Raw genomic sequence first — 17,820 nt, 5'->3', positions numbered from 1 at the left:
TGCCTATAATCCCAGCTATTCAGAAGCCTGAGGCAGGAGAATCACTTGAACCTGGGAGGCGGAGTTTGTAGTGAGCCGAGATCGCCCGGACCACATAGTGAGATTCTGTCTCCAAAAACAAAACCATTAACTGGGTTACTTATAACCAATATTTATTTCTCATAGTTCTAGAGGCTGGGATGTCTGGCAAGGGCACTTTCTCGAGGGGCTGTCAACTGATGGAAGCGGCAAACAAGCTCCCTTGGGCCTCTTTGGTAAGGGAACCGATCCTGCCCCTCAAAGGTCCCACCTCTTAATGCCACCAGCTGGGGGGCTAGAATTCCATATACGAACTTTGGGAGGACACAAACATTCAGACCACAGGCTAGGGCGGGATGAAAATGAGGTGCTGATGGGAGGAATAGCTGGGAGAGGGGTTCCGGCAGGAGGCACAGCATAGATGTGCAAAGGGCCGGGGCAGAAAAGGGTGGTGCAGATGGAGGAGCTGCCGGTGACCTGCAGGGCAGGGGGAGTGGACGGAGGTGATCATGAGTAGACAGTGTGGCCCAGCCCCTTGTAGGCGAAGGTGAAGCAGCTGAATTAAATTACATCAAATTCATTATTATTATTTTTTTTGAGATGGAGTCTCCCTCTGTCACTCAGGCTGGAGTGCAGTGGCTCGATCTTGGCTCACTGCAACCTCTGCCTCCTGGGTTCAAGTGATTCTCCAGCCTCAACCTCCCGAGTAGCTCGGATTACAGGCACCTGCCACCATGCCCAGCTAATTTTTGCAGTTTTTAATAGAGACGGGGTTTTGCCAAGTTGGCCAGGCTGGTCTCGAACTCTTGACCTCAGATGAGCCACCCGCCTTGGCCTCCCAAAGTGTTGGGATTACAGGCCTGAGCCACTGGACCAAGCCAATTTTTTTTCTTTTTTTGAGATGGATTCTCATTCTCACTCTGTCACCCAGGCTGGAGTGCAATGGTGCAATCTCCACTTAAACCTCTGCCTCCCGGGTTCATGTGATTCTCCTGCCTCAGACTCCTGAGTAGCTGGGATTACAGGCACATGCCACCACACCTTGCCAATTTTTATATTTTTAGTAGAGATAGGGTTTCTCCATGTTGGCCAGGCTGCTCTCAAACTCCTGACCTCAAGTGTCTGCCCGCCTTGGCCTCCCAAAGTGCTGGGATTACAGGCATGAGTCACTGTGCCCAGCCTCATGGTCCTTTTAGGAAAACCTTCTTGAATCATATATTTGAGAGTGCCAGCTATATCCTACCAGGACCCACACCGATTGACCTTTCTGTGCCTTGATTTCCTCATCTGTGAAATGGAATAATAACAGAACCTACCTCCTAGGGTTGCTTTTGGGAGTTAAAGGAGCAAATAAAAGAACTAGCATGAGAGGGAAGCCTTTGTCCTCCTTATTTTTTTTGAGACAGAGTCACTGTGTCACCCAGGCTGGAGTGCTGTGGTGCCATCTCAACTCACTGCATCCTCCACCTCCCTGGTTCAAGCAAATTTCCTGCCTCAGCCTCCCAGTAGCTGGGATTACAGGCGCACACCACCACACCCAGCTAATTTTTGTATTATGAGTAGAGATGGGCTTCTGCCATGTTGGCCAGGCTGGTCTTGAACTCCTGACCTCGGGTGATCCACGTGCCTCGGCCTCCCAAAGTGCTGGGATGACAGGGGTGAGCCACTGTGCCAGGCTTGTCCACCCTCTTCTTGGGTCTCTCAGTTCCCTTCCCTACCCCAAAAACAACCAGTGTCCCAGGCTCTTGTATCTATCTGTGCAGAAATACGATCGAATGTTGTTTTATTTTTTCCATTATCAACAACTTGTGTGTGAAGAGGCTCCAAGCCAGGGACGTGAACGAACGTGACTTGCACATCGGGTCCCACGGACGCCAGGTTCAGCGTGTTTTTCTTGTCCCGTCGTATTCCCGCAAAAGCCCTGTTTTCAGCAGGTGGAGTCCAGAAGCTGTGGCTTTCTGGGAGGGATGAGGTTCTGCACTGAGGCGGTGACTAAATGACACTTGGGACATCTGTCAAGAAGTGGCTTTAGCAAGACCCAGGCATTGGCACTTCCTGGTCCCAGGGATTCAGATGCGTGTTGCCCAATCTGGGAAAACTGGCAGGGCTAGGAATCCCAGCGGGGTGCGGGGGGCGGGGCACACGTAGGGCAGGCGGGCTGAACTTGGCCCCTTTGTTGTTTTGGGTTCTGCTCAGCTGAATGGGTCACTTTTCCCAAAGAAGCCATATGTAATTTCCAGAAGTCCTAAACACTGTGTGGTTTTGCTCCCATGAGGCTATTTCCTCCTGGGGCTACAGGATAGGTTTTCTGGGCTCTAACCCCAGCTCTTGGGTACTTATTTATTTATTTATTTATTTATTTATTTATTTATTTGATTTATGAGACAGACCTTTCTCTGTCACACAGGCTGGAGTGCAATGGCACAATCATAGCTCACTGCAACCTCAAACTCCTGGGCTCAAGTGATCCTCCCCTCTCCTCAGCCTCCTGAGTAGTTGGGATCATAGGCATGCACCACTACACCCAGCTGATTTTCTTTTTTTAAGAGAGAGGGTCTCACTATGTTGCCCAGTTTGGTCTTGAATTCCTGGGCTTAAGAGTTCACTTGCCTCAGCCTCTCAAAGTGTTGGGATTATAGGTGTGAACCACTGCACTTAGCTTTAAACACTTTTTTTTTTTTGTAGAAATAGTGTCTTGCTGTGTTGCCCAGGCTGGTCTCAAACTCCTGGCCTCAAGCAATCCTCCAGCCTCAGCCTCCCCAAAGTGCTGGGATTACAGGGGTGACCCACCACGCCTGGCCTGAGCATGTTTTTTAACCTTTCTGTGCCTTGATTTTCTCATCTGTGAAATGGGGATAGTAATAGAATCTACCTCATAGGCTCTGTCACCAGGCTGGAGTGCAATGGTGTGATCTTGGCTCATTGCACCAGGAACCTCTGCCTCCTGGGTTCAAGCAATTCTCCCGCCTCAGCCTCCCAAGTAGCTGGGATTACAGGCACGCGCCACCACACCCAGCTAATTTTTGCATTTTTAGTAGAGATGGGGTTTCACCATGTTGGCCAGGCTGGTCTTGATCTCCCGACCTCGTGATCCTCCCACCTCAGCCTCCCAAAGTGCTGGGATTATAGGCGTGAGCCACTGTGCTCAGCCTCATAGGGTTTTTGTGGGAGTTAAAGGAGCAAGTGAACGTAAAGCACTTAGCACGGGGCTGGGCAGTAAGTGCTCAGAAACATTAGCTGTTTTTCTCAGGATGAAACTAACATTTAATCAAATGCCAGCTTGCTATATTCACAGCTGCATTTTACCTTGTCGAATTCTCACAACAACGCTGTGGGTGACGCCCACATATCCCCACTACAGATGCGGAAACGGAGGCCCAGAGTGGACACGAGATTTGGTCAAGGTCATAGAGCTGGAATGTCTACCGCAGACCTTCCAACAGCCAGCCCTGCGACTGAAGGACAAAGTCCCGGCTAATGCATTTCTCTACTAATCTTATTTGCGTCTTTGTATTTGAGGTCTCTCTGGGCTTTTGCTTGTTGGAACCAGGTTTCTTGTTCTCTTATGTAAACATCTCGAGGGCAAGAGCCACATCTGAGATACCCGAGTCGCTGTGTGAGACAGTTTCTGAAACTTGCTTTATCCTGGGAAAACGGCCTGAAGTGTTTGTTCTAAGATTCTCTGGCACTTTGGTCGGGGAGTCTGACTCAGGAACAAGGGTGGGGCTGTGGAATCTGATTTTTTTTAACCCTGGGACTCTGGGAATTTATTTATTTATTTATTTATTTTTGGCATGACTCAAAATTCTTAAGCGAACGTGTTTGGAAACTTCTGCTGCATGGAACTAGCGTGTCCTTTGCTGTTGAAGAAGAGAATGGCAGGAGAGCAGACGAGGTGCTACCAGGCTCCAGCCTTTTCCTTCTACAGGTGTTTTTCTTGCCTCAGGTCTTGGTGCTGCCCTTGAGGGTCACTGTGTGCCCAGACCAGAGCTGGGCAGGGATGAGGGGGGTGAGGTGAAGGTCATCGTGGTCCCTGCGCTCCTGGAGTTTACAATTTAATTGGAATGACGAGATGCCTTCAGCAAACCATGAGAAATGCCTTCAGAAATTGTGGATTGAATCTGTTGGGCAAACATTTCTGGGGCATGACCTGAGCCCAGAAGCTGGAGACCAGCCTGGGCAACATGGTGAGACGCCCCATCTCTATTAAAAATAAAAAAAAAAAGCTGGGCATGGTGGCACATGTCTGTTGTCCCAGCTGCTCAGAAGGCTGAGGTGGGAGGATCACTTGAGCCCAGGAGGTCAGGACTGCAGTAAGCTGTGATTATACCACCTCACTCCAGTCTTGGCAATAGAACAAGCCCCTGTCCCAAAAAAAGATAAAATAAAAAATATTGGGAGGCCGAGGTGAGTGGATACCTAAGGTCAGGAGTTCAAGACCAGCCTGGCCAACATGGTGAAACCCTGTCTCTACTAAAAAGACAAAAATCATCTGGGTGTAGTGGCGGGCACCTGTAATCCCAGCTACTTGGAAGGCTGTGGCAGGAGATTCACTTGAACCCAGGAGATGGAGTTTACAGTGAGCCGAGATCTACCCACTGCACTCCATCCAGTCTAGGTGACAGAGCAAGACTATGTCTCAAAAATAAATAACATAAAATAAAAAATGAAATAATGCAGAAAGGAATAAACAAGAAAGTAAAAATCACCCACATTTCACCACCTAGAGATAACTGCAGATACGTCTTTGGAGACCGTCTTTCTATACGGCCAGCTGTCGTTCATTCTGATATAAAAATATACACTGGGGACGGGTGCAGTGGCTCAAGCCTGTAATCCCAGCACTTTGGGAGGCCGAGGCAGGTGGATCATGAGATCAAGAGATCGAGACCATCCTGGTCAACATGGTGAAACCCCGTCTCTACTAAAAATACAAAAAATTAGCTGGGCATGGTGGCGCGTGCCTGTAATCCCAGCTACTCAGGAGGCTGAGGCAGGAGAATTGCCTGAACCCAGGAGGCGGAGGTTGCGGTGAGCCGAGATCGCGCCATTGCACTCTAGCCTAGGTAACAAGAGCGAAACTCTGTCTCAAAAAAAAAAATAAATAAATAAAATATATATATACACTGTATGACTTCAGTGTACATGAAATGTTTCATGGAGGGCTTTTAAATTCTTTTCCCCTGCCCTGCTATCATTTTTATTTTTGTGTATCCCTCCCTGCCAAAGGCAACTGATGTTGACAGTTTGGAGTATGTCCTTCTACATCTCTTTCAAATATATTTCATAAAAATACATTTTAATTAATTAATTAATTATTATTATTATTATTATTTTTTTACAGAGAACAATATTCCTCTCTCTGTCCTGTGATGCAAAGATCATCACCCCAGACCTACTAAATCAAAATCTTTGGGACTGGGTGCCGTGGCTCGGCTCATGCCTGTAATCTCAGCATTTTGGGAGGCTAAGATGGGAGGACTGCTGGAGCCCAGGAGTTCAAGACCAGCCTGGGCAACATGGCAAGACCCCATCTTTAAAATAAAAATAAATTGGGGAGAAAAAAAAGAAGAAAAAGATCCTTGAGTGTAGACTTTGGAGTCCGTATTTCTTTTTTTTTTTTTTGAGACGGAGTTTCGCTCTTGTTATCCAGGCTGGAGTGCAACGGCGTGATCTCGGCTCACCGCAACCTCCGCCTCCTGGGTTCAGGCAATTCTCCTGCCTCAGCCTCCTGAGTAGCTGGAATTACAGGCACGTGCCATCATGCCCAGCTAATTTTTTGTATTTTTAGTAGAGACGGGGTTTCACCATGTTGACCAGGATGGTCTCGATCTCTTGACCTCGTGATCCACCCGCCTCGGCCTCCCAAAGTGCTGGGATTACAGGCTTGAGCCACCGCGCCCGGCAGGAGTCCGTATTTCTAACCCCTGGTCCCGGGCACTCTGATGCTGTTAGCACTGCTCCAGTGAGTAGGAAGGCCAGCCAGTGAAAGCTCACATTGCTGCAGGTGGCAGAAGAGGACAGCAGGAGATTCTGACCAGGAAGATCTTGAAGACAGTAGCAGCTTGACAAATGAAGGTTTCCAGGTAGAGAGAGCAGCTTGTACAAAGCCACAGAGGTGAGACCGTTCGAGGTATGCTCTCTGATGGCAAATACAGTGGGTGAGGCCTGGGCATGGAGCGGCATGCAAGAAGAGGCTGGAAAGATTCCGACGGAGGAGGCTTTGGGTGCCAGGCTAAGGCGTCCACATTTACTCTTGCCCGCAGCGCTGGCAAAATAGTGGTACAGGTGGTAATTGTAGGTGATATGTACATGGGGGGAGAACGCTCTCTCTTTAGCCCATCTAAAGTGCTTGCATGGAGGAGAATGGTTTGGTTAGGTGCTAGAGGCTATCTTTCACACCCCTCTGACTGCTGCCTGATTGCCTTTTAACATAGAGAAACCCTCCTTGGGCTTAGGGCCTTCTCTTGAAAGGAGAGCAAGCCTGCCTGCTTTGTTTCCATGTTTTAATGACTGCTCGCTATTTATGGCAACAGAGTTTCACTCCATCACCCAGGCTGGAGTGCAGTGGTGAGATCTTGGCTTACTGCAGCCTCAACTTCTGCCTCCTGGATTCAAGCCATTCTCATGCCTCAGCCACCCAAAGTAGTTGGGATGACAGGCCAGTGCCACTGTACCTGGCTCATTTTTATATTTTTAGTAGAGACGGGGTCTCACCATGTTGGTCAAGCTGGTCTTGAACCTCCGATCTCAAGTGATCCTCCTGCCTGGTCTCTCAAAGTGCTGGGATTACCGGCATGAGCCACTGTGCCTGGCCAGGACACTGGTTTTCTGTGTATTAAAATTACATAAAGCTTTTCTTGTTAAAATAAGTTTAATTTTATTTTTATTATTATTTTTTTCTTTTCCCCGCTAAGTTTAATTTTTTAAACGTGCATTGACAGGAGCAAAACTGCTAGGTAAATAATGCGACAGGCAGCGGTGCTCAGACGTGGCAAATAACACGCAAGCGACACCAGATTCTTGCCTTTGGGAAACGCAGACCCAGGTGCTTTTGTCTCTGGAGCTCACTGGCAGCGGGGAGGTGTTTCAGGTAGAAAGAACAGCATCAAGGAGGGCTGGCTAATATTTAACAACCGGCTCTCTGAAAAAGCAAAATAAAACACACACACACCAAATCTGACTGACTGTTTCCATGATGTGACTACCCCCAGCTGGGCCGAGTTGACCTCACTGAACAGAGTGGACAGTGATGACTGCAGCTGTCTCTCTTGGGAGCTTCAACACAGTACGGGGTGACAGAATTGGGCAGGGGGTAGGGGCAGGTGGTGGAGGTGGCAAGAAGGCCGTCTACGCCAGAGAAGGGAAGGAAGAGGTCAGCCTGGCCAGAGCGTGGGGTGGAGCTGTCCATGCCCTTGAATGCCAGGGTGAGGGCTAAAGGGTCAAATGGAATCAGTGACTTCATATGGAGAAGTTTTTACAAGAGAAGAGAACTCGGTTTGGCCAAGGGGCGTGGGGTGGTCATGCTAGTAATCACATAGCAGTGATCGTTCAGTCATGTGGAATGCTTTCGGGGGGTTGGGCACTGTTTGTTTTTTATTTCGATTTTTGATTTTTTGAGGTAGGGTCTCGCTCTGTCGCCCAGGCTTGAGTGCAGCAGTTGGATCTCGGCTCACTGCAACCTCCGTCTTTCGGGTTCAAGTGATTCTTCTGCCTCAGCCTCCCGAGTTGTTGGGATTACAGGCAGGCGCCACCACGCCCGGCTAATTTTTGTATTTTTAGTAGAGATGAGGTTTTGTCATGTTGGCCAGGCTGGTCTCAAACTCCTGACCTCAAATGACCCGCCTGCCTTGGCCTCCCAAAGTGCTGGGGTTGTGGGTGTGAGCCACAGCACCTGGCCGCTTACAGGGTGTTGGGCACTGTGGATATTACTTTATTCATTCTCCTAACCCAAGAGAAGGGGAAACTGAGGCACAGAGAAGTTAAGCAAGTTGCCCAAGGTCATATGGCTGGTAAACGGCGGAGCTAGGCTCAAACCCAGGCACTGTGCTCTAGCCCCTCGGAACCTTAAGTCTCTTCACCTGCGAAATCAGCACGGCGGTGACGAGGGCAGTGAGCAGAGGGTTGGAGTTACCCAGAACAACAACAGCAACAAAAGTAATAGTAACAAATATTTAGTCAAGGTTTAGATTCTGGCATCATGGAGATCCAAGTTCAAATCTTAAATCTGCCTTAGCTGATGAGGTTCCTTATCTTCTTAATGCCTTGCTTTCCTTATCTGTAAAATGGGGATATTATGAGGCTGTTAGATATTAAATGAGAAAATGGATGAGAACATTGCATTACTGTCCATAAAGTTGCAAAGGTAGAGGGTGAGAAGGACAGTCCGTCCGAATGCAGGAGGGCCCTGGGGCATTGTCTGGACTGAAGGACAAAGGTCAGTTGAATTGCAAAAGTGCTCTGAGACTGGCTGAAGGGACACTCGTCTTGTGCTGGCTGCTAAGACCAAGCGGGAAGCCTGTGCCTTACCCGAATTCTAACCTGGCAAGCAGCTGCTCACCCTGGAGGAGAGCACTTGATAAAACTCACAGCCACCATTTACTGACAATCTACTGGGTCCCAGGACACAGCAGAGTATTTGAGAGAATTTGTGAAGGAAACACAGCGACACCTGCCGGACACCTTGCAAACTACCAGCTCAGAGGAATTAAGTTTGAATGTTCGATGGAAGGACCTTCCTTTCCACAATGACAAGATTTCTGTGAAGCCAAGGGCATGGCAGCTGTGATAAAAAGCAAGTGCCATACAAAGTTATTGTGTAACAGGAAACGAGGGTGGTAATTCAAGGGTTGAGCAGCTGTGGACAGCGCAGCAGGCACACGCATCCCGTTAGTGCATCCTTAAAGGTAGCTAAGAATGAGCGAAAATATTGCTTTTTCTCTTAATTTACGTGCACTATTTTTTTCAAGCAGCTACTAAGTTGTTAGGACATACTTAGTGGTTGTCTTGGCCTACCTACTGCACTTACTAAACATACCTGTTTAATTTTTTTTTTTTTTTTTTTTTTGAGACGGAGTTTCGCTCTTGTTACCCAGGCTGGAGTGCAATGGCGCGATCTCGGCTCACCGCAACCTCCGCCTCCTGGGTTCAGGCAATTCTCCTGCCTCAGCCTCCTGAGTAGCTGGGATTACAGGCACGCACCACCACGCCCAGCTAATTTTTTGTATTTTTAGTAGAGACGGGGTTTCACCATGTTGACCAGGATGGTCTCGATCTCTTGACCTTGTGATCCACCCGCCTCGGCCTCCCAAAGTGCTGGGATTACAGGCTTGAGCCACCGCGCCCGGCCTAATTTTTTTTTTTTTTTTTTTTTTGAGACGGAGTTTCGCCCTTGTTACCCAGGCTGGAGTGCAATGGCGCGATCTCGGCTCACCGCAACCTCCGCCTCCTGGGTTCAGGCAATTCTCCTGTCTCAGCCTCCTGAGTAGCAGGGATTACAGGCACGCGCCACCATGCCCAGCTAATTTTTTTGTATTTTTAGTAGAGACGGGGTTTCACCTTGTTGACCAGGATGGTCTCAATCTCTTAACCTCGTAATCCGCCCACCTCGGCCTCCCAAAGTGCTGGGATTACAGGCGTGAGCCACCGCGCCCGGCTAATTTTTAATTTTCAATTTTTTTTTTGAGACGGAGTCTTGCTCTGTCACCCAGGCTGGAGCACAGTGGTACCATCTTGGCTCACTGCAACCTCCACCTCCTGGGTTAGAGCAATTCTCCTGCCTCAGTCTCCAGAGTAGCTGGGATTATAGGTGCCCACCGCCATGCCCAGATAATGTTTGCATTTTTAGTAGAGACAGGTTTTCACCATGTTGGCCAGGCTGGTCTTGAACACCTGACCGCAGTGATGTGCCCACTTTGGCCTCCCAAAGTGCTGGGATTACAGGCGTGAGACATCACGCCCGGCCACTATTCGTTTTTTTCCTTCAGTGATTCCTTAGTCTGTTGCCTTAACCACTCAGCCATGACTACAGCTCTTCTTTGCAGTGATTCTCAAGAATGCAAATGCCACTCCTGACCTTGAGTTAATTCAGCTTTGGCTTCTGAGTGTGGGGGAAGGGCAGGCTAGGGGCTGGAACTTTCCGCTTGTGTACCTCTCTCCTTAGACTCCCTGGAGGCTCCTCCCCAATCTCTGTCATTCCCTCTCCCACCAAATCCACCTGCCGTTCCAGACTCAAATGCTCAGCCTGAGGACCCAGCTGTTCATGAGTTTACATGCTGGGGACAGGAGTCAGGCCCCACCCCCTTTGCTCCCTCTGGCTCCCTGGAAAGGGAAAGTCAGCAAGGGGCGGCTGCAGGCGGCAAGGAGAATAAGCAGGAGAGCCTCCAAGCCACGAAGGAACAGCACCCAGCCTCTTCCCTGTCCTTTAGCCTGTACTTGAAAATGCTGTCACCAGCAGTAAATGGCTCAACCTCAAAGCAACTTGAACGGGGGTTTACCAAAAAATGCACTTGGCCGGGCGTGGTGGCTCATGCTGGTAAATCCCAGCACTGTGGGAGGTCGAGAAGGGCAGATCACCTGAGGTCAGGAGTTCGAGACCAGCCTGGCCAACATGGTGAAACCCCGTCTCTACTAAAAATACAAAATTAGCCGGGTGTGTGGCATGCGCCTGTAGTCCCAGCTACTCAGGAGGCTGAGATAGGAGGATTTTTTGAACCCAGGAGGCAGAGGTTGCAGTGAGCCGAGATCGCACCACTGCACTCCAGCCTGGGCGATAAAGAGAGACTATCTCAAATAAATAAATAAGTAAATAAATGCACCGGATGAATGAGGGTACCACTCTGCTTAAGGCAAGAGCTGTCAACTACTCCTGCACAGCCAGCCTGCCTGGCTCAGGGGGACCTGAAGCCCAGCTCTGAGGGATCTGAGCAGTCATGTAACCTCGCTGAGCCTCTTTCCTCCCTGGAGAAGGGGAATTAGAACAGTTCCTAATTCATAGAGTTGTTCTCAGAATGAAATACATTACCGGCTATGTGAGATGGCTCATGCCTATGAGGCTGAGGTGGGAGGATTGCTTGAGCCCAGGAGTTTGAGACCAGCCTGGGCAACATGGCACAACCTCGTCTCTACAAAAAATTCAAAAATTAGCGAGCCATGGTGGCACACGCTTGTAGTCCCAGCTACTGCAGAGGCTGAAGTGGGAGGATCACTAGAGTCCCAGAGGTATAGGTTGCAGTTTGCCAAGATTGTGCCACTGCACTCCAGCCTGGGCAACAGAAGGAGACCGTCGCAAAAAACAAAAAAGATAAATGAATGAATGAATGAATGAGCAAGCTGGGTGTGATGGTGCCTACCTGTAGTCCTAGCTACTTGGGATGCTGAGGTGGGAGGATCACTTGAGACCAGGAGTTCTTTAATTTTTTTTTTTTTTTTTTTTTTTTTTTTTTTTTTTTGAGACAGAGTTTCGCTCTTGTTACCCAGGCTGGAGTGCAATGGCGCGATCTCGGCTCACCACAACCTCCGCCTCCTGGGTTCAGGCAATTCTCCTGCCTCAGCCTCCTGAGTAGCTGGGATTACAGGCACGCGCCACCATGCCCAGCTAATTTTTAGGAGTTCTTTAATTTTTAAAATAAAAAGTTATTTTTATAAATAAAATTTTAATTTAAACCAAATTATTTTAAATGTAATATAACATTATATTAACATATATAAAAATAATATAATTTAATATTAATTAAATCTAATTTAAAATTATTCTAAATGTTAACTTCTTTTTTTGAGACAGTCTCACTCTATCACCCAGCTGGAGTGCAGTGGTGCAATCTCAGCTCACTGCAACCTCCAACTCCTGGGTCCAAGCAATTATCTACCTCAGCCTCCCAAGTAGCTGGGATTACAGGTGCTCGCCACCACGCCTGGCTAATTTTTGTATTTTTAGTAGAGATGGGGTTTCACCATCTTGTCAAGGCTGGCCCTGAACTCCTGACTTCATGATCCACTCGCCTCGGCTTCCCAAAGTGCTGGGATTACAGGCGTGAGCCACTGTGCCCAGCCGAAAGTTTTTTTTTTGAGACGGAGTTTCGCTCTTGTTACCCAGGCTGGAGTGCAATGGCACGATCTCGGCTCACCGCAACCTCCACCTCCCGGGTTCAGGCAATTCTCCTGCCTCAGCCTCCTGAGTAGCTGGGATTACAGGCACGAGCCACTATGCCCAGCTAATTTTTTTGTATTTTTAATAGAGACGGGGTTTCACCACGTTGACCAGGATGGTCTCGATCTCTCGACCTCATGATCCACCCGCCTCGGCCTCCCAAAGTGCTGGGATTACAGGCTTGAGCCACCGCGCCCGGCCAAGCCGAAAGTTAATTGTTTTCTCTTTTCCTTTTTTTTTTGAGATGGTGTCTTGCTGTGTTGCCCAGGATGGAGTGCAGTGGTATGATCTTGGCTCACTGCAAACTCTGCCTCTCGGGTTCAAGTGATTCTCCTGCCTCAGCCTCCTGAGGCTATTTTTTTATTTTTAGGAGAGATGGGGTTTCACCATATTGGTCAGGCTGGTCTCGCACTCCTGACCTCCCACCTGATCCACCCACCTCAGCCACCCAAAAGTCCTGGGATTACAGGTGTGAGCCACTGTGCCCAGTCTAAATTTCCTTAATGTAAAATTTAACTCAATATATTTTTGAAAATTAGCATTTCAACAAGTAACATAAACCGTCTTTCAAATGCTTGGTAGCCACATCTGGCTAGTGGTGAGGGCAGGGCCTGTCTATTTTGTTTATCACAGATTATTTTACATTAGTTAAAAAATACTTTTCAGGCCGGGCGCGGTGGCTCAAGCCTGTAATCCCAGCACTTTGGGAGGCCGAGGCGGGTGGATCACGAGGTCGAGAGATCGAGACCATCCTGGTCAACATAGTGAAACCGTGTCTCTACTAAAAATACAAAAAACTAGCTGGGCGTGGTGGCGCGTGCCTGTAATCCCAGCTACTTAGGAGGCTGAGGCAGGAGAATTGCCTGAGCCCAGGAGGCGGAGGTTGCGGTGAGCTGAGATTGCGCCATTGCACTCCAGCCTGGGTAACAAGAGCGAAACTCGGTCTCAAAAAAAAAAAAAAAAAAAAAAATACTTTTCAAGGCTGGGCATGGTAGCTCATGCCTACATAATTCCAGCACTTTGGGAGGCTGAGGTGGGAGGATCTCTTGAGTCCAGGAGTTTGAGACCACCCTGGGAAACATGGTGAAACTCTGTTTCTACCAAACTTACAAAAAAAAAAATGAGCTGGGTGTGGTCTCGAACACCTGTAGTCCCAGCTACTCGGAAGGCTGAGGTGGGAGGATGATTTGAGCCCAGGAGGAAGAGGTTGTAGTGAGCTCAGATCATGCCATTGCATTCTAGCCTGTGCAATAGAGCCAGATCCTGTCTCAAAAAATAAAAATAAAGAAAAAAAAAATCTCAGAAAGCACACATGAAATGGGTAAATCATACGGTAAGCATATCTCAATAAAGCGAAAACAATTTTTGTATTGATTTCCATACCATCAAACTCGCCCTTTTAAAATGTGCAATTCAGAGGGTTTCAGTACAGAGTTGTGAGATATCACCACAATCAATTACAGAACATTTTCATCATCCTAGAGAAGCCCCAGCACCCACGGAGCAGCCGGCCCCATTCTGTCTCCCACCCAGGAACCTGACAACCGCGAATCGCCTTTCTGTCTATCTGGACTTGCCTGTTCCGGACTTTTCATATAAATGGACCCAAACATGATGTGGTCTTTAGCGACTGCTTTTTCACTTAGTATCATGTTTTCAAGGCTCGTGCCTCGGCATGTATGGGAACGCCATTCCTTTATATGACTAAATAATATGCCATTGCATCAGCTGGACACAGTGGCTCATGCTTGTAATCCCAGCACTTTGGGGAGCCTAGGGTGGGCACATCACCTAAGGTCAGGAGCTCGAGACTAGCCTGGTCAACACGGTAAAACCCTATCTCTACCAAAAACACAAATATTAGCTGTGGTGGTACACACCAGTAGTTCCAGATACTTGGGAGGCTGAAGCAGGAGAATTGCTTGAACCTGGGAGGCAGAGGTTGCAGTGAGCCAAGATTACACCACTGCACTCCAGCCTGGGCAACAGAGTGAGACTCCATATCAAACAACAAGAAGACAACAAAAATCTTTCTTTATTGCAGTTGAAAAAGAAAAAAAAGATGTATACATATATACACATGTGTCTATGCCATGGCATGGTTGTGCCATATCTTATTTATTCATTCATCAGGTGATAAACATTTATGCTTTTTCTAATTTTTGGCTCTTGTGAATAATGCTGCTATGAGCATTCATGTGCAAGTTTTTGTGTAGACATCTGTTTTAAGTTCTTTGGGGTCTTTTTTTTTTTTTTTTTGAGACGGAGTTTCGCTCTTGTTAGTCAGGCTGGAGTGCAGTGGCACGATCTCGGCTCACCACAATCTCCGCCTCCTGGGTTCAAGCAATTCTCTTGCCTCAGCCTCCCGAGTAGCTGGGACTACAGGCGTGTGCCACCATGCCCAGCTAATTTTTGTATTTTTAGTAGAGACAGGGTTTCACCATATTGACCAGGATGGTCTCGATCTCTTGACCTCATGATCCACCCGCCTCGGCCTTCTGAAGTGCTGGGATTACAGGGTTGAGCCACCACGCCCGGCTGGGGTCTTGCATTAATTTTAATTTTAAAAATATAGCGCATAAAAATGTTATTTACCTTGATAACTGGGTTTCTTGGCACTCCTTTAAAATTTGCACCTGGGGCTGCCAGGCTCACGTGTGTAATGCTAGCCTTTGGGAGGCTGAGGCGGGTGGATGGCTTGAGGCCAGGAGTTTGAGACCAACCTGGGCAGCATGGCAAAACCATATCTCCAGAAAAAATAGACACACAAGGCTGGGCACAGTGGCTCACACCTGTAATCCCAGCACTTTGGGAGGCCGAGGCAGGCGAATCACTTGAGATCAGGGGTTTGGGAACAGCCTGGCCAACATGGTGAAACCCCATCTCTACGAAGAATACAAAAAAATTAGCTGGATGTGGTGGCATGTGCCTGTAATCTCAGCTACTCGGGAGGCTGAGGCAGGAGAATCACGAACTTAGGAGGCAGAGGTTGCAGTGAGCTGAGATCGCTCCACTGCACTCCAAACCTGAGTGACAAAGCGAGACTCCATCTGAAACACACACACCCCAAAACACACACAACATACACACAAAATAAGCTGGGCGTGATGGTGTGTGCCTGTAGCACCAGCTACTTGGGTACTTGGATGACTGAGGCGGGAGGATCACCTAAACCCAGGAAGTCAAGGCTCCAGTAAGCCGTGATGGAGCCACTGCACTCCAGCCTGGGTGACAGAGTGAGAACTTAGCTCAAAAAGTACAAGATAAATTTGCACCCAGGGCAAGTGCCACACTCGCCTCAACTCAGTCTCACCTTGCAAGTCTTGTTCCTTGCTGGCTGTGTGACCTTGGACACGTTGCTTACCTCTCAGAGCCTCGATTTCCGCCCCTATAAAATGGGGATAATCCTGGTACCTACTCAGAATTGGCAGCAGAATGCAATGAAGTGAAGTCGTGCTTACAGACCGCCACACTGTTCTCGGCACATGGCAGCCTTAACATACATTTTCCTACACAGGGGAGGCCTGGTGTCAGGCCGGGAGTGGGGTGGAAGGGTCCCAAAATGGCCGTGCGCTTCCTCTGCCCTTGAGAAGAGCTAGCCCAGTGGTCTTTCCAGAGCACCCTGCTGTGGCTGCTCTCCTTAAGCAGCAAGCATTTTTTTTTTTTTGAGATGGAGTTTCGCTCTCGTTGCCCAGGCTGGAGGGCAGAGGTGCGATCTCAGCTCACTGCAACCTCCGCCTCCCGGGTTCAAGCGATTCTCCTGCCTCAGCCTCCTGAGTAGCTGGGATCACAGGTGTGTGCCACCACACCTGACTAATTTTGTATTTTTGGTAGAGACGGGGTTTCACTATGTTGCCCAGGCTGGTCTCGAACTCCCAACCTCTGGTGATCCGCCCACCTCAGCCTCCCTAAGTACTGGGATTACTGGCCTGAACCACCGTGCCCGGCCAGCAGCAAACAGTTTTTACTCTCCTGTCTCAGTGTGATGCCCCGACAAGCTTCTTTCAGGGGTGGGACCCAATGCTGCTCGCCTAATGGCCTCCCCGTTCCCAGCACCTTCCATCCCAGCTGCTCAGGGCCCCTCATCTGCGCTGCCCCTGCCCTCCCCTCTGCCCACTCCCATGGAAGGCCATAGCTCCCTGCCCCTCTCTGCTGCCATGAGGCCTGCACTTTGCAGGGCTGAAGTCCAAAGTTCAGTCCCTTCGCTAAGCACACGGATAAATATGAACCTTGGAGAATTTCCCCAGCTCCAATGTAAACAGAGCAGGCAGGGGCCCTGATTCACTGGCCGCTGGGGCCAGGGTTGGGGGTTGGGGGTGCCCACAGGGCTTGGCTAGTGGGGTTTTGGGGGGGCAGTGGGTGCAAGGTGTTTGGTTTGTGTCCACCGGCCGGCAGGCAAACGCAACCCACGTGGTGGGGGAGGCGGCTGGCGTGGTGGACCCAGGCCGCGTGGCCCCGGGGCAGCCGAGCCATGGTCTCTAAACTGAGCCAGCTGCAGACGGAGCTCCTGGCAGCCCTGCTGGAGTCGGGGCTGAGCAAAGAGGCACTGATCCAGGCGCTGGGTGAGCCGGGGCCCTACCTGCTGGCTGGAGATGGCCCCCTGGACAAGGGGGAGGCATGCGGCGGTGGTCGAGGGGAGCTGGCTGAGCTGCCCAATGGGCTGGGAGAGACTCGGGGCTCCGAGGACGAGACGGACGACGATGGGGAAGACTTCACGCCACCCATCCTCAAAGAGCTGGAGAACCTCAGCCCCGAGGAGGCGGCCCACCAGAAAGCCGTGGTGGAGACCCTTCTGCAGTAAGCAGCCCTTCCCCGTCCCAGCGCCCGGGGACAGCCTAGCGGGGCCCCCTCAGCTCCTAGGCAGCCCCGCTTCGGAGTCGAGTCCTCATGAGCTTCAGCCTTGAGCCTACCTGCCGGGAAGGGGGACAGGGCCCCTGAGAGCCCGGGGTCCTCTCTAGGACGTTTGAGCCTCCAGCCCTGAGCTGCTCCTCTCCAGAGTCCCACAACCCATGAGCCAAGACTTCAGCCGAGTCTTTGGGAAGGGGGGCCATTTCCCGGGGGTCCAAGACGGGAGAAAAGGTGGCTGAATTCCCAGTTCAAACGCCTGGATGACCGGGGGCGGGGGTGGTGGAAATTTTTAGTCACTATGATCGTTTGCACTCCCCAGACCCTCACTTCTGCGCTGAGTCCTCAGAGGGTAGGCTCTGGGGGCCAGGGAGCACGGCCAGGGAGGAGGGCTCGAAGCTGGGGTTTTGGGGGTTTCCCTGGCCTCCCAGGGACTCAGGCATTCAGCCAGAGAAGTCCAGATCCTTCTTACCTGAGGCAGACAGAGCCTCGAGGTGGGAGCTGGTCCCCTTTCCTGCGCGGCCACAGGCACCCCACCTCACCAGCAGGCGCCATTAGAGGCTCCCCGTTCCACATCCCATCCGCGGGTGGACTCCCCGTCTCCCGGAGAACTGGGTGGGTCCTGAGCTCGATGCCGCCCCTCTCCTCAGCAGAGCTGACCTAGTTACTAATTACCCACATGCTTTATTATTTCTCTTTTGTTTTATAAATTTATAAATGGCGAAAGGCTCTGATAAGGTCTGTGATCATTAACTTGTAGGAATGGTGGCCTGGAGAGATCTGGGCCAACCCACCTCCCACCTAGTAGG

General features: G+C 49.9%; 1 protein-coding gene and 1 long non-coding RNA gene across 3 annotated transcripts in view; one reads left to right on the top strand and one right to left on the bottom strand.

The window, feature by feature from the left end:
* Window positions 1-5,186: 5,186 nt before the first annotated feature.
* The window catches only part of LOC104652044 (uncharacterized), a 14,508-nt gene continuing 1,874 nt past the window's right edge, over window positions 5,187-17,820 (bottom strand). The window contains exons 2-5 of one of the 2 annotated variants that reach the window (XR_012518329.1): window positions 15,480-17,678; window positions 8,100-8,296; window positions 6,736-7,162; window positions 5,187-6,286 (exon numbers count right to left, since the gene is read on the bottom strand). This is a non-coding gene — a long non-coding RNA (uncharacterized LOC104652044). Of the gene's footprint in view, window positions 7,163-8,099; window positions 8,297-15,479; window positions 17,679-17,820 lie in introns of both variants that reach the window. The other variant, XR_012518328.1, reaches the window with a different exon arrangement.
* The window catches only part of HNF1A (HNF1 homeobox A), a 25,499-nt gene continuing 24,316 nt past the window's right edge, over window positions 16,638-17,820 (top strand). The window contains exon 1 of the mRNA XM_003932173.4: window positions 16,638-16,963. Within this exon, the coding sequence (XP_003932222.1) occupies window positions 16,638-16,963 (326 nt within the window). The remainder of the gene's footprint in view (window positions 16,964-17,820) is intronic.

This window comes from Saimiri boliviensis, chromosome 7 (genome assembly GCF_048565385.1).
Source record: "Saimiri boliviensis isolate mSaiBol1 chromosome 7, mSaiBol1.pri, whole genome shotgun sequence".
Taxonomy (NCBI): Eukaryota; Metazoa; Chordata; class Mammalia; order Primates; family Cebidae; genus Saimiri; species Saimiri boliviensis.
The sequence above is the reverse complement of the archived record's forward strand: the minus strand, read 5'-3'. Positions and strand labels throughout refer to the sequence as shown.